Source organism: Petaurus breviceps, unplaced genomic scaffold (genome assembly GCF_028583685.1).
Source record: "Petaurus breviceps papuanus isolate PSGF00001 unplaced genomic scaffold, PetGlider_PUasm1.0 90849, whole genome shotgun sequence".
Classification (NCBI taxonomy): domain Eukaryota; kingdom Metazoa; phylum Chordata; class Mammalia; order Diprotodontia; family Petauridae; genus Petaurus; species Petaurus breviceps.
In genome coordinates, this window is record NW_027187361.1 from 22,479,116 (window position 1) to 22,506,752 (window position 27,637).

The 27,637-nt window shown below is 37.9% G+C and overlaps 1 protein-coding gene across 2 annotated transcripts in view; it reads left to right on the forward strand.

The window, feature by feature from the left end:
* Positions 1-27,637, forward strand: part of UBE3A (ubiquitin protein ligase E3A) — a 95,041-nt gene that overhangs the window by 55,890 nt on the left and 11,514 nt on the right. For both annotated transcript variants that reach the window (XM_069072954.1, XM_069072953.1), the window contains 2 exons: positions 13,753-15,002; positions 23,542-23,686. In XM_069072954.1, the coding sequence (XP_068929055.1) occupies positions 13,753-15,002; positions 23,542-23,686 (1,395 nt within the window). The remainder of the gene's footprint in view (positions 1-13,752; positions 15,003-23,541; positions 23,687-27,637) is intronic.

Consider the following 27,637-nt stretch of genomic DNA (forward strand, 5'->3'; position numbering starts at 1 on the left):
ATACTTGAGTTTTGCATCATCATGACAAGGAACATTCCTTATTTAAAAACCTGAATGATACAACAAAGATTACTCAGTGGTGAAACACGAAACTCAGCTTGCTACTTAATAGGATTTTTGTAGTTGCTTCTGCCATGCTGCTTTAGGCATCCTCTGTTGTTATAAAACGTAATACAGTCCAAGAACACATATCTTTAGTTTTCAAAGCAATTTTTATAACCAATCACGGCCACTCGTCTTTGCTAAGTTGAGTTTTGGGCTTTGGACACACTCTTCTCATTCTTGAAGTATTTGGTTAACTTATTTTTTCTCTACCAAGGAAGTTCCAGAATAAGATAAGAAAATTGGATAGCTTAACTTTTTTTTACCTATGATTGTTACTTAGTCATTCTTGTTTGACTCTTTGTGACCCCTTTTGGGGTTTTCTTGGCAAAGATACGAGGGAGGTATGCCATTTCTTTCTGAACCTAATTTTATGGATGAGGAAACTGAGGCAAAGAATTAAGTGACTTGTCTAGAGTGACCTACCTCGTAAGTGTCTAAAACAAGATTTGAACTTCCTGACTCCAGGCTCAGTCACTACCTACTGTACCACATAGCTGCCCCATGTCATTTATGTTTAGGTTTATGCTTATACTTGTTTTAAATTTTAGTAGGTCTCTTTTAACTTCTTATTGAAAATTTGAATATCTGTCGATCCTTCCCCCTCCATACAATATATGAATTGTTCCTTTAACTTAGAAGTCATTCATATTTTTTCTAACAGGAAAGCAATATACCATGAGAAGAGCAAGCAGATTTTTTTTATTCCTTCACATATAGAACAGACAGAACATAATTTTCATTATTTTCCATAAAAGCAATTTTTGTGGTAATTCAATTCAACAAGCATTTATTGAATATGTGCTGTGTGTCAAGTATAGTACTGTGCACTGGGAATACAAAAACAAGAAAGAATTATTTCTGCCCTCAAAGGAGTTTACCTTCTTCTAGATTGAAAAAAACACACACACACACACACACAACATATAATGAAGTCAGTCTGCATATATCTGCATATACAGACATCATTTCTAGGGGTTAGAACTAACCGCAAGAGGGGTTAAGAAAGGACTCGTAGAATGGGCAGCGTTGGGCTGAGCTTTGTAGGGACCTAGGAGACTCTTGGAATCTCCACCTGTGATTTAGCTTGTTGTACAGGCAGTAGAGTGTCATGTAGGGAGAATAGCAAAGAAACCAGTTTAGTAGGAATAGAGAGTAAATGGAGGTGTGTCATGGGCAGTAAGTCTGGAAAGACAAGCCTGGAATCAGATTGTGAAAGAGTCCAAATGCCAAACAGGAATTTGTATTTTATCCTAAAATCAATAGGGAGGCATTGAAAGTTCTTGTTAGGGGACCGAATGCGGTCAGACCTGTGCTTTAGGAATATCAGTGTGGCTGTGTGCAAGGTGCACTAGAAAGGAAAGAGACTGCATGTAGAAACCTGGCAGTACGGTAATGAAGGCTTGAGCCAGCAGGCTAGCCACGTGAGTGGACAGGAACGAGATAGGTGACATATGAGTAAAATTGTTCAAGTTTGGCAGCAGATATGGGAGGCCAGGAGTAGAGGGGTGGGCCAGAGAGGTGAGGAAGAGTGAAGAGTTGTGTCTTTGACAAAAATGTATAAGGTAGGAAGAATCATGAGTGTAGTAGAAAAATCAGCAGGGTTCAGCAGCATATATTTGCATCCCTTTGCAGTGCTGTAACAAGTCTGGTTGGTGACTGTTCCATTTTTGTCCCAGGCACATTTTCTGGGCCACTGTGCTTGGACAGAAGAGGAAGTTCGGAAGGGAAGTGGCTAATTCTATAATATAGTTAGGCCTCCATATCCCATTATAGCTCACCGAATTAATGTGCAGACCATTCTCCGGAATCACACATTTCACATAGCTTTCTGCCTTAATAAAAGTGAACATCCTGAAGGGACACAAATTAGTCTGTTAAAGAATTTGACTGTCTTCACCATAGTATATGTGGTGAAGAGAAATGGAAGGAAGCAGAGGAATAGGAAGTCACAAAGGGTAACTGCACAGAGAGAATATAAGGTAAAGAAAAGTTTGTTTTTATAACATCTCACTCACTCCTGCATGGCAATGTGAGGTCTGTGGTCGAATTCTGGACTAGATGTTAAACTCTTGTAATCTTAATTCTTCACTAAATATAACATTTATATAATATTACTAACAAGTATTTGTAAAACATTTATGTATATATTTGTGCTTTTAAAACTTTACAAATTTCTAAATTTAATAAAAAGGTAAATAAACCAGGGAACCTTCTCTCACTATTATAGTCTATAGAAAAAAAAAGATTTGTCCATTAAGTACTGTTTCTTACAGGAAAGCCCATTTTTATCATGAAATTATATTTATGATCACAGAGAAAAGGAATATTGGCTCATTATTCAGTTTCTACTTGTGTCTATGAACCTGGAAGATAGATTTATAAGCTGAACAATTAACGAAGACCTCTTCAAGTCCTCCAAGAAAAGACTATTCAAGGACTCTTGGAAAAAGTGATTCTAGAAGCAGACTTCCACTTTAACCAAAAGAACTTTAAGGTCTTTGGCATAGTTTAATGGGGAGCTGCCTTCAGAAATTAAAAGCTGCAGGAGAAAGAAAAGTCGACCTGAAAAGTTTAATAATCAAAATTCGGCATCCTCAATAAAAATGCTTCTGCTGCCGTGTGTACAGCCTTCATGACGAGGACTTTCTAAATGACTATGCAATCACTATTTCAGATAGGTAAATATTAGAACATTGTTTTACATTGTTAAATCTAAATTTGTTTTCATAGTTGTAGTTACTTGCAGTTTCTTTTTAGTAAGTTGAGAATGGTATCGTTGATGGAACTATTTGCTAAGTAAAGAGTACTGACAGTTTTCAGCCCTTTCTACCTTATCGATTTGGAGTCGAAAAGGCTCAGTGGTCCCTCTATTATTTTTTGAATATGTCATGTATTTTATTATTGTGTTCCCAAATTAGGAAGGGCAACATAGTCCTGGTTCTCCCTCAATAGCCCCCATTACATGAACTACTGCATAGCTCTGCATGTATTGTATTTTGGGGAAACTGGAAGGGATTTAAAGCCATCTGGTCAGGCCCTGTCTTCAAGTAGGTGAAAACTTACATCATTCCCCCAAACATAACTAATCTTTTCTTATTCGTGTAAAAAGCCTTTTTCTCAAAATATTTTTATGTGATATCTATATAATATTTTTAGAAATGTGAATTTTTTTTACTGAAAGGCTTATATCATAGTAATATGTTTTCCTTAAGCTGATTTCAGAAATATGGGAAATGGGTAATATAAAAATCTTACATCCTTGTACATTGTAAGTATATTTAGTTCAGTATGCTTTGCTTCCCTTCCTCTGTAAACTAGATGCACCCTAAAGTAAACTGAAGGTCAAGTTGCATTGGACTTCCAGTGTCAGAACAACCCACTCTCCCTTCAGTTCTGTCACAAACTTAAGTGTTCGATGCACAAGTTACATGTTCTCTCCCCACCTCTGTTGCCTCATCTTTAAAATGATGAGATTGAAATGGATCATCTCTCAAGTCCCCTCTTACCCTGATGTTCTGTCCTGTGCTCTGGAGCCGAGGGTTACTAGCGTATTATTGACCCATTTAGAATTGGTGACAAATAGAGTTGTTTTGTATAGTATTGTTAGTAAATTAGTAAATGAAATGTTGTAAGCATTATAAAAGAGCTGCGGGATGCCGTGGCCCCACTTTTCCCTTCCATAACTTTAGATTCTTTTAAGTGTTACTGATGAACACTTGTAGTTGAGGTAGATCTTTCTTGTGAACCTAATTGACATCTTTAAGGTTAAGTATCAACTGGGGACTTGAAAAATGATTATTGGGTGTTTTTTTTTTTTAATACTCCTCCTGGTCTGCTAACAGTTTTGATGTTTCTAATCTGTAAGTTACCCTTCTTCATGGAGAACCGAAATATAAATATTCTTTTCAAATATAGCTTAGCCAAGGTTTAAATAGACATTTTAGGCTACACGTTTTGAAAGCAGTTTCACTAGTTCTTTTTAGTTCTACAGTAAAAATAATTATGAAGATGAATCTTGGAAGTGTTAGTTGTGTCCAATCAAGGATATTTCAAACACATCTTAGGAAAATGAAGAATGTCATTTGGGTACTATTTTAAATCAAATCAACTCCATCTAAAATGGATTTGTATATAACAAAGTCCAGTAAAGACTCCTCCTTATTTTAATGAGGTATTACTTTTTAAAGAACGGAATCCATTATTGGCTATCTTGGTTTTATTTGGTATATGTACACACGTACATACATACATGCCCGCACATAGTGTGTGTGTGTGCATATGTGTGTATACATACATACACACACTTTTCACATATATCAGCTTATTCAACCCCCTCACAACAACCCCGTGAAATCAGTACAGTAGGGCATACATCGTCATCTCCATTCTAGAGGCGAGAAAACAAATCCTAGAGTAAGTTATTAGCTCAGGTATTCAAGCACCATGATTGAGCCAGAGTATGAATGAAGGGGGAAGCTGTTAGGTATAAAGCAGAGTTTGCTGTAAGAATTTCCCAGAGTGACCCAGTCACCTAGGCTTGCATGTCTTCCCTGCAACATCGGAAGGGCACTGCTTAAAAGAGAGGATTGAACAGAGACTTGGATTCAACATTGAGGTTTTTGTTTTTGTCTTAATAGAAACTTCTATTTCTATTAGTACTTCTGCCCCAAATATGTATTTTAGGGTATTCACTAATATTGTGAGAAGTCTACTCAGAATTGACAATGTAAGAGTGTATTATTTCCCATTTCTGATTGCATCTTTGTGTTGAAGGTGAGTACTTTACCTGTCACATTCTTGCTGGTCATTAAAGCTCAGACTTTGGACTGAAAATGGATACTAAAAGTTCTTATGGGAGAATCTGACTCAGGTTAAATTCTTAAAGTATAGGTAGTTGGCAGTTTATGAATAGATTATATTCCAATGGAACTGTGTGTATAATTTTTGACTAAAACCATAGATTATTATGGTAGATGAGGGAACAAAAGAATTTTTTTCTTCTGTCTGTTCAGGGCTAACTGCTAGCCTTAGTCAAAATTCTGAAGTGGAATTTTTTCTTTTAGCGCTCTCCTATCCTTCTTTACATACTTCTATTTTTAAAGACTATTTCTAGGCATGAGAGAACTAGATACCTAAGTTTATAGTCTCCGTATCTCACAGATATACTATGCCCTCCAAAATTCCCCACATTACAATATCAATTGCCTACCAGTTCCCATTTCTTGTATATAACTTTCTCAAATAAGTGTTAGGGAAATAGTATTCCCATTTAACTTATTTGTATTAACATATAACTGGATAATTGATAGAGATTGAGAGCTTACAGGGAGAGCTTAGAGATCATCTTGTCCTACCTCATTGTATATATGGGGAAATGTAGGCTGAGTGGGTAAGCAGGCCTACCAAATTTTCTTTGCCCTGAGGAGTCAGTGAATCAAATCCCTTTCATCCAGCTAAAACATGGTTTCCCGACCTTTTTTTGTGTCACAGACTCTCATGACAGTCTCACGATATCCATGGATCCTTTCTCAAAATAATGTCTTTAAAATACATAAAGCAGAACACAGAGGACTACAAAAGAAACCTATTGTAGTGAAACAGTTCATCAAAAAATTATTTTAAAAGTTTCTGTGCCCTGCATTAAGAATTCCTGACCTCTACAAAAATTGAATTTTTAAAGGAACATTGTTGTGAATCCATGCCCTCTGGAGCATCTGACATTTTAACAGACAGAGGTAAACTACAAAAATTCAGGTAATATAGAGGAGGGTATTTATTTTTGGAAAATGGGGCTTATAAGACAGACTGCTTAATAGTCTGTACCCATACTGATTTGCTGATTAAATAAGCAATGTAGAATGGAAAATATTTTTATCTCATTTTGTCGATTTTTATTATTTACTAAAAATATTACATAATAAACCTTTTAGAAAAACAGTATGCTAGTGTATTTTGTGATGCTGTGTGTTAAATAAGAGTAAAAACTTTCTCACTAACAGCATCATTATTTTGCCTGTATCCGCTTCAGGAGGCCTTAGCTGCCCTTGAAAACATATTATGGCCCTGTAATTTATGAATTTACCTGACCTCACTTAAATACTTTTTAGCTTGTATCAGTTCTGTTCATAAAGATTTCCGTAAGTTTACTCATTGCTATATAAACAGTGCCCCCTTTGAGGACGTGCTGGTTCTGTCTCGCTGTCCTGGTCCCCACCTTTTGGGGGTGCTTCATCTTGTCGGTAGCTCTTATAAAACTGGGTGTCAGGAGGCATATGCAGAGTTCCAGATGCGATCCCCAGATAGCGCAGTTAACCCCAAGACTCTGGACATCGTTCCTTCATGCTGTCTAACAGAACCTGGCACCTTTGGAAGTTGCTGTGACAGTGCTGACATATGCTTTCCGTTAGCCAAGTTGAAGACCACTTTTCCTTACAAACTCTTTTCTAACCACACAAGATTATCTCCCACTCATATACTTATGCAAATGGTATTTTTTAAGCTAAGTGTAGGACTTCACATTTATCCCTATTAAATTTTTTCTGTTAGCTTCATTCCACCAATTTAGCTCGTTAATTGGAATTTTTTATATGACGTATTAGCTCTGCTTCCCGGTTTCATGTAGTCCACAAGTTAATAAATATGTAATCTCTGTCTTCCTCTAACTTATTGATAAAAATGTTGTACAGAACTGGGCCAAGGACAAAGGCTTAGGGCATTCTATCTTTTTTCAGGCTCATTCATTCAATTAAGTACCATTCACTCATCGTCCTAGACAAAAAGATGAAAGGGGAGGAAGTTTAGGTAGAATGATCCTTCTAATGTTAGTGCAGAAATACATAGAGCTATGATGATGGTGATGGTGGCGTTTATGTGGCGCCTTGCCCACTTTGTGTCGGGCACTGTGTATGCGAAGCACTTTACAGATGTTACGTACAACAGCCCCGGGAGGTAGGGGCTATTCCGTGATGATTGTCGTTGTTCCTGTTATTCAGTTAAGGAGATAGAGGAAGACGTGTGAAGATCTGAGGCCACACTTGAACTCCAGTCTTCCCGACTCCTGGCCCTTGTTACCAGATATACATACACAAGAAACGCGTTGCTGTTGTCCAGTCGTTTCAGGCAGACCTTTCTTGGCAGAGGGGTTGGCGTCGTTTGCCGTTTCCTTCTCCAGCTCATTTTGCAGATGAGGGTTAAGTGGCTTGTAAAGGGCCGTACAGCTAGGAAATGTCCGAGGTCAAATTTGAACTCGGGTCTTCCTGATCCCAGGCCTCGTGCTCTATCCCCCGGCCCAGGAAGTAAAAACAACGTATAGTGTTAAGATTCCAGAGAAGGCATAAGGGGAAAAGTCATGGAAATGTTTCTGTTTGAATTGGGTTTCAAAGAATAGGTAGGAATTCAGTAGATGAAGGGAAGGAGGAAAGGACATTCCAGGTGTAAGGAAGCCCAGGAACAGAGCAGTGGGATAACAAAGCAGTGGGATACCAGGGCCGTGGGATGACAGGGCTGTGGGATGACAAGGCCGTGGGATGACAGGGCAGTGGGGTGACAGGGCCGTGGGGTACTGGATCCAGCTCACTGTTAGAAGTTCAGTGTGAGCAGCATTTATCACCACCCTGGAAATGGGCAAACTCTACATGTTGGAGGTGGATTTATTGTGGTGTTGGTTTCTAGTCATAAGAAAGTGATGAAGGAAATGTTAGCAGGGCAGATTAAGATTAAAACTATGTCCTGTGTGCATTTATTTTTTCAGAGAACTGTGAAAATATTTACCAGCTCCCCCCACTCTCCAGAGCCACAGCAGCTGAATTTCAGGGTCTGTTGGGGAAACAGTGTAGTCTGGTTTGACTGGAAAGTATAATGCATAGAAATGACTGATAGGAAGTAAAACTGGAAAAGCAAAATAGTAAGAGATTGTGAAGGGCCCTGAATGCAAAATAGGTGAATGTGAATTTTACTTAGTGTTGGCTTTCAGGCATCACTCAGTAACTTAACCAGACCTGTATATAGAAGAGAATGCTTGATGTTAATTTAATTTATCAAATATATTAAATCTGGGGAGATTCAAAACATTTAGATAAGAAAAAGTCCTTGGGGCAGGCAGCCAGGTGGCACAGTGAGTAAAAGCACCGGCTCCAGTGTCAGGATGACCTGGGGATCAAATCCAGGCTCAGACACTTAGCACCCACCCAGAAACACCTGGCCGTGTAACCTTGAGCAAGTTACTTAACCCCGACTGCTTTAAAAAAAAAAAAAGAAAAGAAAAGAAAAAGGCCTTGCCTTCTTAGAACTTATGCTGTTAATCAGTGCTCTGAGTCTTGTCAGTAAACCAGTTCTTCCAAACCGACCTAGCCGTATTATCATCCCTAGTGTTCACAAGGGTATTGTGAGAAGCTTTGTCAATGCCTTGTTGAAATCTTGATGCGCTGTGTTTAAGACATTTACCTAATATAATCTACCTACCATGTTGAGGAACAAAATTAGGTTTATCTAATATGCTGTTGCCTTTGTTTTTTAAAGTTTCTTCTGAGTCATGGTTATCTGTGGGAGAATGAAAGAAAAATGACTGAGGAAATAAAAATCCAGTCTTCTGAACATATCAATTTATTAAGTGATACATGGTGATTGCCCAACAAACCAGCACCAGACCTCCTCACCTTAGGCCTAAATCCTGAATATAGGGAGAGACAGACTTTTATATTTTAAAAACAATTAATAAAATAAGGCCAGTTAGTTAAAAGGAAACAATGCAACATTAGGTAATCTGATTTCTAATTGGAGGAAAGATTAGGAACTTTCCAAGGTTAGGGGGTGAACAGGTACAGTTCCCTGAAATCGAAAAAAGAAGTGTCCCATTTTCCCCTAAATGTCTGTGAACAATCACAGGATCATAGAAACCAAAGCTGATTAATCAGTATGGAGCCAGTTGTCAGGTAAGACAAATGGGTTGTTGCTTGAAATATACTGCTGTGAGAAAATTCCACGCATCAGCCCTAATTAGGATCTGACCTGGTTTCTGGTCATCATGACCTAGGTGCTTAGGTGCTAGGTTCAGATAGTACAACACGATTTTCTCCCAGTCTCCACAATTGAACAAAATTTTCCCGTGGGACAGAATTTGGACTAGAGACATAATTAAATAGAAAGGGAGCTGAACTAGCTCCAGAATTTAGTCACAAGATGGAGTCTTTGTGCTTCATTCACCCTTGCTATCCTAACGCTGTCAGTTCCTTCACCTGTTCTTCCAAGTGCCCAGTACCTTTCTTCATCTGTTTTACAATTTTGTCAGAAATTGAAGTTAAGTTCACAAGTGTGAAGAGTCTATGTTTTTCCTCTTTTTAAAAATCTAGCATTTGTCCACCTCTACTAGCCAGTTCCTTCACCAGAATTTTACTTAGATCCAGCATTATTTAAAAGCTCTCGTTGTTGTTTTTAGAATTTTTCAGAAGCCTCGGCTCATACTTGGCTTTGACTTTGCTGACGTTCTTACAGAATTTTAGCTGCTTTTTTATAGTCATCCTCGGTTTGCCTCTCGCTTCCATTTCTTCTTTATTTTTTTTAAATAATAAATAAATAAATATATCATCACTTTTGACTTAATAAAGTATTAGGTAATGAGAACCTACCCGTATTATCTCTGAAATCTTTAAAATGAAATTTTATCCTGCCAAGACTAATTCTGAAAAAGACTAGAAAAAAACAAATTCAAGGAAAAGAGAAGAGTCAGTGACTTATGTACAGTGAGCAAGGACTTTGAAGTCTGGAAACCTGAGTTTAAATGCTGCCCCTGGTGCTTATTAACGCCATGATCCTGGACTAGTCATTTCACCTTTCCTCAGTAAACAAGGGCGCTGGCTTCAGATGGCCTTGGGGTCTCTTGAAGCTCAAGATCCAGTGCTTTGAAAGAGAATCCGAGCATTTACCGTCAGAAGGGAACAGGTCCAGAAAGGTTAAAGGGCTTTCTGAAGGTCGCCTCTGTTTCCTCTCCTCCTTCTCTTACGAAGGAATTTTGCTTAAATTGACACCAACTTTTGGCTCATTCTTCTTACACTTTTATGAGGTACTGGTGTGTTCACTGGCCTTCGTGGTGGTTTGTATTCCAACCTGCCATTGCCCTTGCTTGGTATGTCTTTCTTTGGCAAATTAATCATTTATGAGTCAAGAATTCTTGGGCATCCTTGTTACTATTTTGCTTTGCTTAAACTTCGATGGAAATCGATTCTGAAGTTGAAGGCCTTACTTGATTTAAGTTCCCATTTTTCTGGGACTTAAAAAAATTAACTTTTTTTTTTTAAGAATGGATTCCCAAATATATCAATTAATAATCTGGATGTCATGTTAAATTACTTCTAAGTATGCCTTTCCTGTGATGCTAACAGACATCAACCTTAACACTTCATCCTAACAGTTTTGAACTTTATATTTTCTTAAGTTGTAATATATTATTTTCCTCATGAAGTGATTGACAAACTTCTTTCTGGTGAATTCCACCTATTTGTTTTTTAATGTATTTTAACGTTGGAAAGTTCACTTTATTTTAACTATGGTATTATTGGTATTACAACAAAGATTTTAAAATGTTAAATGATCCCCAGAGTTCATCCAGTCCAACTCCTATCCAAATGATTATTCCATCTGTAACATTCCTGACAAATAAATTATCCTTCGTTCTCTAAAGACCTCTAGAGACCAAGAGCTCATTATTTCCTAGGGGCAGTCCATTTTATTTTGAGACTTCCCATAGTATTAGTATATTTCTTTGCATCAGTACAAAATTCTGTTTTCTTATAACATATACTTGTGAATCTTAGCGTGCCCTCTGGGGCTAAGCAGAAAGGATCTAATCCTTCTATAAGTCAGCTTTTTGAATGCTTAAGAATAGCTACATTTCCTCATAATTCATTCCTTCCCTCTAGCTTCTCTTCTTCAGGTTAAACATTCTCAGTTCCTTCAGACAGTCCTGATCTTGTTGGCATCCTGATATGTGGATGTTAAAATACTTTAGTGGATTATTTATGTGGGAAAAAAATTTTAATCTTTCTTTAAAAAGGTGAATTTTACCAGTGAGAGACAAACATTTCAAAGTTTATTTCTAGGTTTATGCTTATTAGAAAATGTGATGCCTCCTACTTTCTGAAGCCAGGGACAAAGCCTAGTCAAGAATGACTAGAGGCAGACTTTGCCTGGCACAACATTTTTTTATATTAAACGAGTGACAGACAAAGATGCTTCAAACCATTCCCCAAAACTCTAGCCTCTAGCCATTACATGAATGAGCTTTCTCTTCATGTAGGTGCAGGGATCTGGTGAAGCACCGTAGCTTTTGGAGGTTCTGCCCTTGTGTAGGGACTTGGGCTGCCGGAACCAGCCAGATCTGCCGAGACCTCTTCACTGGGCACTTGATTCTGAGATGTGCCAGGTGGTCTGGGGGCAGGGAAGGGTGGGAGCCCAGGTGTGTGAAGTAACGTGGTGTGTCGCTTTACTAGGGTGTCCTGGAAATGACTGAACTGCAACAATGTTCCTTGCAGCCTCCTTTGTTCTCTTGTTGCGCTCACCCTGCTGTCAGTGAGATAATGTATGTGCAATGATTTGTAAATCTTGAATTGCTATGTAAATGTGAATTACTCCTGCTGCTGCCACTGCTGCCGCTGCCTCTACTGCCGCTGCCACTACTACTACTACTACTACTGTACCTACTACTACTGCTGCTACTGCTACTGCTACTACCACTACTGTACCTACTGCTATAAGGCCCCATTACTGCTTGCCTAACTTGTAATAGCCTTCAAACTAGTAATAAACTATAAAAGCAGAAGGAAGCTTAGACATCATCTCATTTCACAGGTGAGTAAATCGAGATATTAAGTGACTCTTGTAAAGTCACATAACTGCCAAGGGACTTGGCATAATCCATATACAGACCTCACCATATTATTCCTCTGCTGTCTGCTGTTGACTTTGGAATAAAATCAGAACTCCTTTTGCCTGACATTCAAGGCCCTCCACAGTCACCTTGACCCTGTCTTTAGGCCATGCCTTATAGCCTGATCTTTAATTATTTGGTTTTCTCTCCTTCATACATGTTCAGCTCTTGCTTTCTCTATACCTTTGCTTAGTGTTTATACCAGTCACAGACTATTATTCATAAGACATTCTTTCAGTGAAAACAACTGTATTGAAAATCATGTAAAGAATTATTAATTTAATCTTCCATTTCTATATCTTAGGCTAAACTAAGAATCCCCTTCATCCCCGCTCCCACTAATTATGTAATAGGAAGTTAATTCTGCATCAAGGCTCTGTACTTTCTAGCAATATGGCCTTGGACAAATCATTTAACCTTTCAGGGCTTCAGTTTCCTCATCAGTAACAGGATTTTAATGAGATATCCTGTACGTTCCTTTCCAGATATAAATCTGTGATCTTATGAATAATATGATGACTTTTGACTTGAAACTAAAGACTGATGAGATATCATGATATGGTTGAAAGAATTTCATATTAGTTAGCTGTAGTTCTAGATTTTGCCTATGAAAGTGTTTTTTTGACTTTGGAAAAGTCACTTAACTTCAGTAGGTCTCATTTTCCTCCATCTATATTAAGATCCTTTTCATCATTTCCTGAAAAAGATCTTAAATAAACTAGGAAAAAAACCTGGGAGATACTGTTGTGTTTTCATGTGGAAGTAGAAACACAGCTAATAAAATATAGGGCCTTGTTTCCAGATTGGGAGTAGAAATCTTTTTTCTTCTTCCCCCTTACATGGGTAATGAAACAAGAAAATGTTATTGGGGGTGGCAGGAGAAGACCAAAAAAAAAAAAAAAAGACTTGCTAAACTGGGGGCTGTTTGGGGTATAAAATGAAGTTTAAATATAAAATGTTGGTTCAAATTAAAAATGAAATTATCTTAATATATTCTTTGATTGCAAACAGGAGTATACTAACACACTAGCTATCTTCATATTTAAAAAAACACCTCTCATTAAGGTTTAGGAAAAAAAACTTTAGCTATTGTATGCTGTCAAGTTCTTCATTGTTTATGTTGTTAAAGTAATGAATGAATGAATGAATGAATGGTACTGTATATAAGGAATATAAGTGCAAGTAAATAATACAGCCTGTGCATTCAAGGAGCTTATGATCTAATGGTGTAAGACCACTCATAAAGGTGAGCTATAAAGGGTCTAAGTATATAAAGTCTAGGGTGCCAGAGCTGGAGTCCAGATTTCAATGAGAAGGTTTGGGGAGGATGGCCAGAGCAAGCTTGCTTTATTTATTTATTTATTTATTTATTCATTCATTCATTTAGATTTGATTTAATTTCTTTATTAAGCAGGAGTGAAAGTAACATATAGTCATAAAATGTTATTTATATTTGTATTTCTGATTACACAGTCACATGCCCGTTAGTGGGAATAACAAACTACATGAAGTGGTCATTATGCACAATTATAATATTGTTTAGCACAGATAGAGTAAACTGTATTCCAGGTGACTGAAATATATCCTAGGAATGAATAGTTGCTTTTAAAAGATTTATTAAGCAGTGACAGTATTGACTGCTAAGTGTTGTCTTTGCTTTTTTATTAGATTTTTAAAAAGTGAATACTTATAAAAATGTCTTTCTTTTTCTTCCCCAAACTTTATAGATGTGACTTACTTAACAGAAGAAAAGGTGTATGAAATTCTTGAATTATGTAGAGAGAAAGAGGATTATTCCCCTTTAATACGAGTTATTGGAAGAGTGTTTTCTAGTGCTGAGGCCTTGGTGCAGAGCTTCCGTAAAGCTAAGCAACATACGAAGGAAGAACTGAAATCTCTCCAAGGAAAAGATGAAGACAAGGATGAAGATGAAAAGGAAAAGGCTGCATGTTCTGCTGCTGCTATGGAGGAAGATTCCGAAGCATCGTCCTCCAGGACAGGGGACAGCAACTCTCCAGGAGATAACAACTTACAAAAGTTAGGCCCTGATGAAGTCTCTGTAGATATTGAAGCCATCAGGAGAGTCTACAACAGGTTGCTTTCTAATGAAAAAATAGAAACTGCCTTTCTTAATGCGCTTGTGTACCTGTCACCCAATGTGGAGTGTGACTTGACTTACCACAATGTGTACTCTCGGGATCCTAATTATCTGAATTTGTTCATTATTGTCATGGAGAATGGCAACCTTCATAGCCCTGAATATCTGGAAATGGCTTTGCCGTTGTTTTGCAAAGCAATGAGCAAGTTACCCCTTGCAGCCCAAGCAAAGCTGGTCAGACTGTGGTCTAAATACAGCGCGGACCAGATCCGGCGAATGATGGAAACGTTTCAACAGCTTATTACGTACAAAGTAATAAGCAATGAATTCAATAGTCGTAACCTGGTGAACGACGATGATGCCATTGTTGCTGCTTCAAAGTGCTTGAAAATGGTTTACTATGCAAATGTCGTAGGAGGAGATGTTGATACAGATCATAATGAGGAGGAGGATGAAGAGCCCATCCCAGAGTCCAGCGAATTGACGCTTCAGGAGCTTTTGGGAGAGGAGAGAAGGAACAAGAAGGGGCCTCGAGTAGACCCCCTAGAAACGGAACTTGGTGTGAAAACCATAGATTGCAGAAAGCCACTTATCCCTTTTGAAGAGTTTACTAATGAACCGCTGAATGATGTTCTAGAAATGGACAAAGATTACACTTTTTTCAAGGTAGAGACAGAAAACAAATTCTCTTTCATGACTTGTCCCTTTATATTGAACGCTGTCACCAAGAACCTGGGCTTGTATTATGACAATAGAATCCGAATGTACAGTGAACGACGCATCACTGTTCTCTACAGCTTAGTTCAAGGACAACAGCTGAATCCATATTTACGACTGAAAGTCAGACGTGATCATATCATAGATGATGCGCTTGTCCGGGTAAGTTATGTGGTCATCGAAATACACAATAGAGTATTAGCAAATTAATTATAGGAACACTGGGGAAGCCAGCGTATGCATCTGTATGCTGAATTCATTTTATAACTATTTGAGTAAAAAAAAATGTACAGAATGATAGCGTACTGTAATATAGACGTTACGGCGAAGGTTTATGGAAACCACGATCACAGTTGAATTTCTTGGGTAACATGGTAGCACTGTGACTTTTGCCGATCAAATTCAGAGTTAGCAATTTCATGTTCTTTACAAACTAAAGATTAAAATACATGTTATTACATTATTAGTTGCCTCTTTGACTAGAAGAGAGTATGATTTTCCATTTCTACAAGGACATAATAAAATGATTTGCCAGCCAGAGCCAGTTGCAAGTGTATTTTAAAAATAGAAATTAAGGAAATAGAAGAGAACATAAAACCAAGAGGAATTTGGAATTACAAGCAAAGGCCACAAATGTAAAGACTTTTATAGGAGAGGAGAAATACCTTGGTATAGGCAGTTAGCAGATGTCATCTACTTCAATTTCTAATAATTATTTTCAGACATTATAAGATTTAAGAGCTAGTCAGACTCACTCGATTTATAGAAAAGGAAACTGGATAAAAGCCATGCCCAAAGTCATAGAAATAATAAACATAAAAAGCTTGGTTCTAGCCCCAGATTTCCTGCCTTCCAGTATTGTTGCTAGGTGGACAGTGGCAGAAAGCCCCAGAGAAAGCAGATGGCAGAAACACATCTATCTTTCAGGTTTGAGCTTGCTTGCTTATTGATCTCTTCATCTTTTTCATTTTATTTTCTTTTTTTAAAGCAATTGGGGTTAAGTAGCTTGGTCAAGGTTACACGGCCATTTATTTCTGGATGTGGTGCTGAATATCTGAGCCCGGATTCGATCCCAGGTCATCCCGACTCTGGGGCCGGTGCTCTTACTCACTGCGCCACCTGGCCGCCCCTACCTTTTTCATTTTAACCGCAGTTTAGAACCACACTCGTAGTTAATAATTTAAATAACTAATTCTCAATCAGAGATTCCTACAAACTTAAAGAGTGTTTGGCTAAAGTGTAGACATTGTACATATATGCAGAATTATGAAGTTTTCAGAGCAGATGGGGGTGCCAGAGCACAAAACTGTCTACTAAGACTTCTTGGTTCATTCCTTTTAGCTCTATGAAGGCTGTTCCTTGTGCAGTAATTATACCGGTCCATCAAATAACAATGAAATCTAACTGGAAAGGACTAAAGAATTAGAGGAAAAAAAACAATGTTCCCAAGCTCCTCTCCTTAGAAAATGAAGGAACCTCAGAGTTAGAAGGGGCTTCAGGGACCCTCTAGTATAATTTGCACTTGGACTCTACAGGTAATTCTCCATATTCCAGTGAGTGTCACCTACCTCCAAAGGCACAAAATTCCACTTCGGGATATTCCTAATTGTTGGGACCTTTTTTGGTTTGTTTTTGTTTTTCACATTAAGCTGAAATCTTTCTGCAGCATTTTTCAGTTGCTCATTGTTCTACTTCCCAGGGCCTAGCAGCAGAGCATAGCACAGTGGCAAAGCACGCTGGGTTTAGAATCAGAAGGACTTAGCTCGGGACCTCTTGTCACTCGTTTCCTGTGGAACCTTGGGCAGGGTCCTCATGCAGTCTCTGGATCTCATTGTCCTCATCTGAAAGATGGAAGGTCCAGTTGGAACTGTGCAGTCCTCGATCTCGTCCATCTTCTAAAAGAGGGACCATCAGATGTTTGAGAACAGCTGTCGCGAGGCTGGACCCCGAGTCTTCTTCCAGCCAGTCCTTCCTTAGATAAGAGTGTTAGACATCATTAGAGGCAGGGACACACATAAAGCATGTCCTCCTCCAAATTCCCTTGATCGCCACTCAGTCCCGAGCAGTGAGACCAAAGCCCATTGAGAGCTCCTCAGCATACACTTGCCGCATTTATTTTGCCCTTTTTTTTCATACTTTCAGAGATTTGAGAATAAGATTTATTTTGTCTAAGAACAACAGATTTACAGAGGTTCCCAGACTTATTTGGCCTACTGCCCCCTTTAACAAAAAAAGTTTACTCTGTGCCCCCCCTAGGGTTAAGTTATTTTTATTCTATGTCCCCCAGTTGCACCCGGGGCTACTACCACCACCCTGGATCAGTTCAGCACCACCCGGGGGGGGGGGGTAACACCCACTTTGGGAAGCTATGGCCCAAAACAAGGTAACGTGACAAAGTGAGTGTAATTAGGAGATAGTTAATTGTATTGACAAATGACTTGCCCACCATTTGTAAATTGTCAATAAAATCATAAATTAAGATGTACCCACATATCAGAGTTATCTGTTAACCTTTTTGAAAATGGTGTTCAAAAGTCACTTCCCAAATGACCACTGTCTAGAATTGTAGGTGCTCCTTTGAGGAAGGTTTTATGCTCTCTATTAAACTGATTTCATTTGTATAAAGAAAACATGTAGGATATCAGGAATTAAAATTTTTTTTTAAATAGTATTTCATTTTTCCCCAATTATGCATTAAAACAATTTTTAACATTTTTTAAGTTTCAAGTTCCAAATTCTATTCCTTCCTCCACCCCACCCCACCCCACCCCGTGACAGTAAGCAGTCCGATGTAGGTTATACTTGTACAGTCGTGTAAAATGTTTCCACATCCGTCATTTTGTACAAGAAGACTTGAACAGAAGGAAACAGTGGAATATTCAGACAATACTCAGTTCCTTCTCCGGAGGCAGGTAGCATGCTTCGTCATGAGTCATTTGGAATTGTCTTGCATCATTGTATTGCTCAGTCTTTCACCGTTCTTCATCATGCAGTATGGCTGTTATAACTTTCTCCTGGTTCTGTTTGCTTCATTTTGCATCCGTTCATGTAAGTCTCTCCAGGTTTTTCTGAAATTGACCTGTTTGTCATTTCTTCTGTCACAATCATACACCACAGCTCGTGCAAGCATTCCCCAGTTGGTGGGCGTTCCCTGGATTTCCAATTATTGGCCACCACAAAAAGTGCTACTACACATATTTTTGTACACATAGGTTCCCCTCCCCCAAATTAAAAATTTTTTTTTTATTTCTTTGGGATACAGACCTAGCAGTGGTATTGCCAAATTAGAGGGTATGCACTTTGGGCACAATTGCTAATTACTTTTTTTTTTTTTAAAGCAATTGGGGTTAAGTAACTTGCTCAAGGTTATACGGCCAGTTATTTTTGTGTGGGTGTTGAGTATCTGAGGCCGGAACCGATCCCAGGTCTCCCGACGCCCGGGGCGATGGCACTGTGCCACCAGGCCGCCCCTGCTAATTAACTTTTTTAAAGGATAAAATACACAATTCAGAAAAGTCTCAGCAAAATTTTGCCTTGAAATTAAAGAAGATGCCACATGCATAGCCTGCATGTATCTTATAATATTAATGAAAAAGAGAATACGGAGCCAAGTAGTGATCATTAAGCCATATAGAACATAAAATATGAGAGTTTAAAAGACTAACTTCAGCCAATTAGAGATTATTTCATCCAGTTTCTTTATTTTATACATTAAGCTAGGGTCCAGGGACTTAAGATCACTAGGCTGGTAGTTGGCAGAGCTAGGAAAGCTCTCGCGTCCAGGCACAGCATTTTATCAGGGATAGGTTAAAATAAATGGATTCTATCTTCCACACCTGGATAATTGTTTTATTTCTTGAGGAGAGGGGTTGCTATAAGGACATCATAATAACAAATTGCTTTTAATAGCATTTTAAAGTTTATTTCTTATAAACCCCCTTTGATGTATAGGTATTGCAGGTATGAGTGATAGATTTGTCCTTTGTTGCACAGTGCATTCTAAGACTGGAAACCTGATTTCTCCAGTTCAGTATATATTGAAGTCACAGTTGAAGATGCAAGGTTGGGGAAAGGAGGAACCTGATCATTCTGAGCAACCGAAAATGTGCTGAAGGGCTTTAGTTACCACTGCTTCAGCAGGAGGAGGAATGTGATTATAATTACCAGACTAAAAGATAGGACATTCAGCACTGTGCCTTTAGGTCTCTTTATCATGCACTTATATAGTAACAGACTCAAGAAAGGAAGCTTTAACAAAATGAATAGTGATCGCTTACTTGTTCCTTGTCCCCATCTGATCTATTTTCCTTTGGTGCACTTAGCAAGATTTTGTTGTTAATTTTTTTGTATCCTTGTCTTCAGTGTATATTCTGATTCTGCTTTCCTTTTCTATATCTGTGTCCTTCTGTATGTGTTTCTGTACTTATATTCATATTTATAATTTTTTGTGTCTCCGCAACATTGATATCCTAGATTTATAAAACATTTTCTAATTATTGACTTTGCAAGTTTACAGTTTTTGCTTATTATAAGCAAAGCAGCTCTGAATATTTTTGTACAGACAGCTATATATTTTAGCTTTAAAAAAATCATCTATTACCTCAAATTTACTGGTATGTAAAGTACATTATTTTTTAAATGCACAGTCATATGTAATGAATTGTAGAAAAAATGAGAATTTATAAGTAGTATATCATTTTATACAAATGACTGTCTCAACTAGTACTCAATGTACTCAACAAAACTATTGAATCATTCACATTTCAATGTTATATATAATCTTTATTTTTGCTTAACAAACCTTTGATGGTGGAAACACAGGATGTCTGAACTGGCTCAAGTTTCAAATCAGGTTCAACTGTGCTTTCCTGCTTGCCTTATTTATCCTAATTTCTATTACTATAATTTTGTGCCCTTTCAAAACATAGGCAGACCTTGTTGCGTTCACATCAGGGTTTTAGCTGTATTAGTTGCAGATAATGGTTCTTTCATTTTAAAAAAGTATTGAGCTATGTTTAGTGCAGTATAGACTCCAGAACATGTGATAGAAAGCACTGTTTTGTCCGTTTGGAATTGTCACAAATAGGAGTAGATGGCATGGCCATAGAACATTGATAAAAATTACACTTAGGTTTATGTTCAGAAAGTTTGCATATATAAGTTTACATTTGGGTGACTGCCAGGTATAGAAGAATGAGGAAGATGAAACGTTTAGACTGGAGAGAAATCATAATGTGAGACTTGGTTTAGCAGAGCCCACAGTGTGAAGGCTAAAACATATGTGATAGGAAATTGGATAGGAAAGACTTTTCCATAGCTATAAAGCATAAACGCCATAAGGTGAAGATGGCAAGGTGGTACTCACCTGTCAGCCTTTAGAGAAAAGCCGCAACAGTAGCCCTAATCATTACCCTGAGAGTCATTCTTTCTGCTGCAACACACATTTCCTTCCCTGTCTCTTGCCATCCCACTTCCTCTTCCCCACTTGTATTTAGAGACCCTTCTAGAAAAGATGCAGCAATATGAGCTCTGTACTGCAGGTTAAACTTGGAACTTTATCTGCACGTGTGAGTTGTTGCAGTATGTGTTTTGTAAATCCTGTGTATATTAAAAAGTATATGAAGTTACTTTAGGTGACAACTGCTGGCATTTATATAGTGCTTTCAGATTTGCAGAGCAGCTTATGTACATTATCTCACTTGAAACTCAAAGGAGCTCTTTTGAGGTAGGAACTACAGGTATTATTATTCCTGTTTTATAGTTGAGGAAACGGAGTCAGGTTTGTGTCAGAAGAGACTTGAGCAAAATTACCTATCACATAAATGTCAGAAATGGAAATTAAGCCCAGATCCTCCTCGCTGCAGGTCCGATACCTCGTCCTTTGTGCCACGTGGTACATTCCTCTTGGTTGGTACCCCTCTCGTTTATTTGTCTGGCGTGTTCATACTCACTCAGGAGTATTCAGTGGTTTGTCATATATTCCAGGAATCGCGAAATAGAACAGCGTTTCTCATGATACCCTCTCGTTTTCCTGTTACATTAAAACTGATCTGATCCGCTCTAGTATAGAACAGAAATAAATTCATAGATAACCTCAGAACCACCTTCTGCCCGATTGCTAGCTGCTTCATTAGAAACCTTATTAGCTAACAGGTTAACTTTAGTATGATTAGGGCAGCTGCATAGCTTTAAATGTACTTTGTATTTCTGTGTGAAAATAGTTACAGCTTCAGATCTGAGAAATCCTATTTTATCTGTCATAGAGCTGCATAAGTATCCGTGCTCTCCCACAGACTGAGGAAGTTGCCTATCACAGACAGAAGCATAAATCGTGTATCATTATGTTACAGAGTGTGTTGGGAATTAGGAGGAACTTCACTTGCATGCCCACATTTCCCAGGAATTGTGTATAATTTACGCTTGTCATTAGACATTTATGCCCATCATCTTCACCAAGTCTCCTGTCTCTCCCGTTGTGGCCAGGGAGTCCTCACATTAAAAAGTGATGTTGTGAACAAAAAACTTAATAACCCCAATTGTGGATGTCTCTCCATGATCTCACAGTCCAAGGCACTCAAAGAATGTCGTAGCATTCTCTTTTTTGTGCCTGTAATGACAAGCAGGATCTAAGATTGGAATTGCCATCCAAAACACAAGCGATGTGGGTCTTTACAGTTTGTTTTTTAGAGAAAAATATGCTCCTTTTAGGATTTCCCAGACAACTAAAATCCCAAACAATCAAAAGTATTTTACCTGCATGCAAAATCATAATATATGAAAACTAAATTGAAGGCTGTATTAAAGTCTTCTGGAAAGTATGCTATTATATAGTTAGAATTTTACATTTGATTTCATATAGCTGTTCAGTATGTCACATAGTGTGGTTTACCTTTATTATTTATTTGAAGTTTCTTCTAATTGGAGGAAATAACATACATAATATGTATGTATGTTAGTAAGAGAGAAGCATATATATTAAGGGGGCAGAGAAAAGTTTATAAGCCACTCAGAATCCTTTGTTTAGGGTTAGAGTCAAAGCAGCTTCATCTGTTTGATATATTCAATGTATTTTAGTGAGCATCAGACTTTCCAAAATGTTCATTTCAGAATAGTATGTTCTCAGAGTCCTTTTGATTAAATATTATTATGTCACTGTGCATTTTGTTATAAAATTTATTAGCTCTTTTATAGAAATAAAGCTGTCATGATATGAATCATATGAAATTTAATAAGAAGTATCAGAATATGTAAACCAGAAGGAAATGGTGACTTCATGTTGCATAATAATCTGAGATGCAAAATACAGACACAAGGTGCACTGTTACCTTCGTTAAGTTCCCAGCCATCTGAACAATAAAAGCAGTTCTTTGCTTCATGTAACTTGTAAGGGACAGTTAGTACTGATGGACTCTTTACTCAGAGCTTACTGTGTATATGGAAAATGTCTGATACTGAAATTTTGCTAACTAGAGCTTGAAAACATTGAGCAATACAGGTTGCCCCCAGCTTAGATAAGAAATAAGACACACTAGCTCCACTGTCTCTTTCATTTCTGGAGTAAAACCAAGTTTTATGGATTTAAGATTCGTAAATTCACAAATGTTTTACTGGAACATAGTTGACCAGTTTTAAATAGTCAGCTATCCAATGGGCCTAACTAAAACAATCATAAACTCAATTTGATGTTTCTACAATTCAGAGAATATTTCAGTATCTTGCAGATTGCAAGGGTCATCCTTGGGAGCATTGGTTGTGTAGGCGTACTAGGCAAGAGAATCCATTACAAGATCATAGATTTAAAGCTGTCAGATACCTTAGAGGTCATTGAGTCCAGCCTCCACATGTTTACAGGTGAGAAAACTACATGAGGCCAGGAGGTTGTGACTTGCCCCAAATCATCCAGCTCCTAAGTGTCCAAGGATGATTTGATCTTAGACTTTACCGAATCCAAGCCTACCACCGTTATCCACTGAGTCACCTCAGATGTGCCAGTGCCAAGTACCAGGTCACTCTAGTGTACCACAAGCCGATTTCTATGAATGAATTCAAAACAAGGGAATGGATTTCACTAGTTTTACTTGTTATAAAGGAATTGAAGAAGGGAAAGGCTAATGTGAGTTAAGTTCATAAAATGCTTCCCTGTGGCAAACATTAATCTTATTGGGAATTAACTTGTTCTCTACTCTGTAAAATTGTATACTTTCAGATTCAGTTTGGAAATATGTCCCTCATTTTATGTACTAATATTATATATACATGATTTGAAAATTACTTTTCTGCTGTCTTCCTTTCTTCTTTCTCTAATATTCTACCCGTGACTTGGAATCTAATTCTGATTTTCCATTCCATGTTAGTTTAATGATAAAGTAGTTAGTGATCACTGAATTAACGCAGGCCCAATCTGGCCCTATTTTCCAACTTAGTTATTTCTTTTCTTCTTGTAGAAGTCAGAAACAAGCCATCAAAGTAGATTGCATTTGTGTTGCAAAAAATGACTTAGATCCTAAGTATCTTAATTAACCGATTTCTCTTTGAAGTACTTCATTACATCTAGCCAGTTTATTATAAATTTGCCCTCTTTATATCTTTTACTTTCCGACTTGTACTTTCCCTTCATTGATTGCACTTTGGTTTTGCTTGGTTTCCATCCTAATACTTCCATTTAAAATTTTGTTATATATTTATATTTTTCTATCACTAGCTAGAGATGATTGCCATGGAGAATCCTGCAGACTTGAAGAAGCAGTTATATGTGGAATTTGAAGGTGAACAAGGAGTTGATGAAGGAGGTGTTTCCAAAGAATTTTTTCAACTAGTTGTGGAGGAAATCTTCAACCCAGATATTGGTATGTATTTTGATAATAGGTTCATTCCCTTAGATCATTATTTGTGTACTCCCAATTATATATCCATCCTTTAGAATTGATTATTTGACTTACCTTGAGGGTTTGCATACCTATAATTTGTTGCTGATTCAGAAAAATGGAGCAAAACTTTGTGTTACACGTTTTATCAGTTAGTTGTAAGCTAGAAACTGGCTTAAAATATTTAAGTTTTTATTTAAGTGATTAGGTGACCTGTTAATAAAGGAATGAAGTTGAATTTCATCTTTGCTTCCAGCTCCCTTTTTCTGATAGTAAAAGAGAATATTACTAGCCTTCTGACTGGAAAGCTAAATTCTTCCAAATGGACAAAACAAGAAAAGGGAAAAAAAACTTCCAGGATAGTTCATGATGTGTTGCTTTGCTTAATACAGGGTTCTTTTATAATTAATAGGTTAGTATGCCCTAAATTAGCGAATAATATTAAAAGTGCAAGGGAAGCCCTTGGATTTTTGAGGATGTGTAATACAGAATAAAATAGGTTATCTCCATTGATTTTGAGGGATGAGTAGATAATATATAGTGTGTCCCAAAAGTTTTAGTGAAGTTTTAAGGTTGAATAGCTTTAAAATGACTTTTAATTTTGCTTTAGTGGCTTAAAATTGTGCTGAGCCTTTTGGGATACATTATATCTTAAGAGAAATTAAAACACTTTGCTTGTTTATTACTCCATACTAACGTTTGATTTAATGTGGTTTGATTTAAAGGTTTGGACCAGTTAGTCAACAAAAGAAGTCAGATTTTGAGTTTATGGGGGAAAAACATTGAAGATTCAGTTAGAAAAGCCATGTGTTCACTAATTTATAGAAATCTCATGGTTTCGTTGCATTTCCAAGTTTACAAAATAATTCCCCAGCACTGGAATGTCAGTTTTATATGCTCGTTTTTCAGCATTGAGGCCAAGAAGAAAAGCAGCTTACCGGTGTCAAATACTGCATTAAAATAACAGACGTGGAATTTGAACCCAGGTCTTTTGACTCCAAAACAATTGTCTTTACCACTGCACCAACCTTATGTGCTGTGTACCTGGGATTTAGAGATTAAATATGTCGTAGCTTGTTCCCTCGAGGAGCTTAGAATCTAGGATGAAGATAAGACATAATATACGGATAAAAGCGGGAGACTGTGCAGAAGATACAGAGGGGACGTATTTAAGGTTTGTAGAGAGGAAAAACTGTGAAAGCCTGAGAAGTTAGGGAGTCTTCTCTGGAGGGTTCTGTAGGCAGAGGCTGGTTGACCCCCGTATGGCGGCTGTGTCATAGAACGATTCTTGTTCAGATGTGGGGTATTACTGGAAGGCCTCTAAGGCCCCTCCCAGCTCCATGAGGGCCAAGACAGGGAAGAGTTTAAAGAACAGGTGAGCCTACAGTGTTCGCTTCTACGGCAAGGTCGAGAAACCAAGAAAAGGCTATTGGATCGGGGCATTTGATGTTGTTGGCAAGCCTGCTGTCAGAACATTTTCAGTATGGTTGTTGTATGGTAACCAGCTTGGTGAATCTTTGAGAAATGAAGGGATCGTGAGTAAATAGTCAGCAAATATAGACTTTTTTTTTTTTTTTTGCTTTTTGGAGGGCAGTTGGGGTTAAGCGACTTGCCCAAGGTCACACAGCTGGTTTTGTGTGTGTGTGTGTGTGTGTGTGTGTGTTAAGTATCTGAGGCTGCATTTGAACTCAGGTCCTCCTGACTCCAGGGCCAGTGCCCTATTCACTGCACCACCTGGCCGCCCCATTATTGACTATTCTTTACAGAAGTTAGACAGTGAAGGGAAGGAGAAAGATGGGGCTGTAGTTTGAGGGTAACAGGATTAAAGGGAAGGTTTTGTTTTTAAAGGCTAGTGTAGCAGCAAGCACCCTACCATCCCCAGGGTGGCTGCCAACACCGGTTCTTAGATCTGCTTCTCTAAAGGAAAGCAACTCAGAGTGAGTTAACAGTCTTGCTTTAATCAATCAAACATATCATTTACCTAGTTCAGGGGAAAAAGGTCAGCACCTGAAACTTCAGAGTACACAGACAGAAATATTTCAAGCAGACAGGCTTCCAAACTGTCCAAGCATTACATCCATACCAAATCACAGTTACCAGAGAGGGAAGCATCAACATCTGAGTTTCTCGTCTGGTCAAATCACACCACACTTCTCAAAGTGAGCCCCAAAGCAAAATCTCACCTCAGGTATATATAGCCTTCTCCTGGCTCAGAGGATGTAACAACCCTCTGGACCCACTGCCCAATCACAAAGCACCAAGGCGTGGGCATTCCTGAAAAACAAGCCTCCCACCACAGGCTCCAGGTGCATTTAACCTAGGGGCAGGGAAGATCTTTAAAATTTACATTCTCCTAACAGCTAGATGAGACGGAAGCATGTTCCTTGATATCAGAGAGATACTAGTGGAGAGAAAGATTGAAGATCAGTGAGAATGGAATAGAAAGGAAGGCATTGTATCCAGGGCATATTTGAAAGAATTAAGTGGGCAGGGGAAGGGCCATTCCATCTACCTCTTGAGGGAATTGGGAAAGACGGAGGTATTAAAGGATCTTCAGACTTCTCTCTTTGATAAAAGATGGGGGTGAAATGGAATTGGGTGCTTAAGACAAGAGATTGTCTGGAACTGATTAATCATTCAGCGCTGATGGCTGAAGGATAAGCAGTGAACTCAGGCAGCATGGTTCTGGCTTTATGTTGATATTTAGCCATAGGTATGTCAGTTTAAATCACAGACATTTCAAAAGGCTCTTCCTTGTCTCTGAGGCAGCAGAGTTTTGTTTTATATGTTCACCTAGGAAAGATGTGAGATTTCCTGTTATTTTGGTTGCACTTTACTGATAGTTTAGTTTACTGATAATATTTGAAAGATGCTGTTAAGCTAGTAGCCAGTTGTTGAATAGTGAATATCTGCATGAGTGTACCTTCTGCATGTTGAAGTATGTACTTTTAGAAATTGTCTATATTAGGGGCAGCCAGGTGTCACAGTGAGTGAGAGTGCCAGCCCCAGAGTCGGGAGGACCCAGGATTGGTTCTGGCCTCAGATACTTTGCACCCACACAAAAGTAACTGGCCATGTAACCTTGGGCAAGTTAACCCCAATTGTTTAAAAAAAAAAAAAGAAATTATCTGTATTATGGTACAAGTTTACATTTACATGTAAGTGCCAGCATAAAGAATTTTTTAAATTTGACTTTTGAAATGCCATGTTAAGTGCCATTAAAATGTTATTATACACAGTGAGTAAGAGCACCGGCTCCAGTGTTGGGATGACCTGGAGATCGAATCCAGGCTCAGACACTTAGCACCCACCCAGAAACACCTAGCCCTGTAACCTTGAGCAAGTTACTTAACCCCAATTGCTTAAAAAAAAAAAAATGTTATTATAGAAGCAGGTCTCTTTAGTGAAATTCTAGGATATTCTTAAAATACCAGACAAATTATGCCAGGGATGTGAAAACCTCCTCTCTTTCCACATACAAAGATCACACTGCTAGCCAATATCAATAAGATCAGTTCTTTTTGAGTTGTTTTTTTCTAGCAGTAGTGGATTTGTACATATAACCATTGACTTTAAGGCTGGAAACTGCTTTTTTTTTGAAATTTGGTTCTAGAATTGAATTCTTTCCTCCACCTTGTTTCTGATAAAATTTATTGACTGAATCTGCTCCCTCTGGCCAATCAAGTTATTCAGCAAAATCCATTAGAAAGTAAATGATGATATAGCTTAGATTTGTCAAGGCAAGTGGCTTTTTTTATCTTATTTACCCCCGGCTGAAGTATGATTTTTATTTTAGTGATATATTTTGCTGTTTACTTCAAAACTTTTTCCTCAAATGCAAATTATTTTATTTTAATGTAAATTATATATTTATATCACTTACTAATTTATTATTTATTACTTTCACCTTACATGAAGAGATATGACAAAATG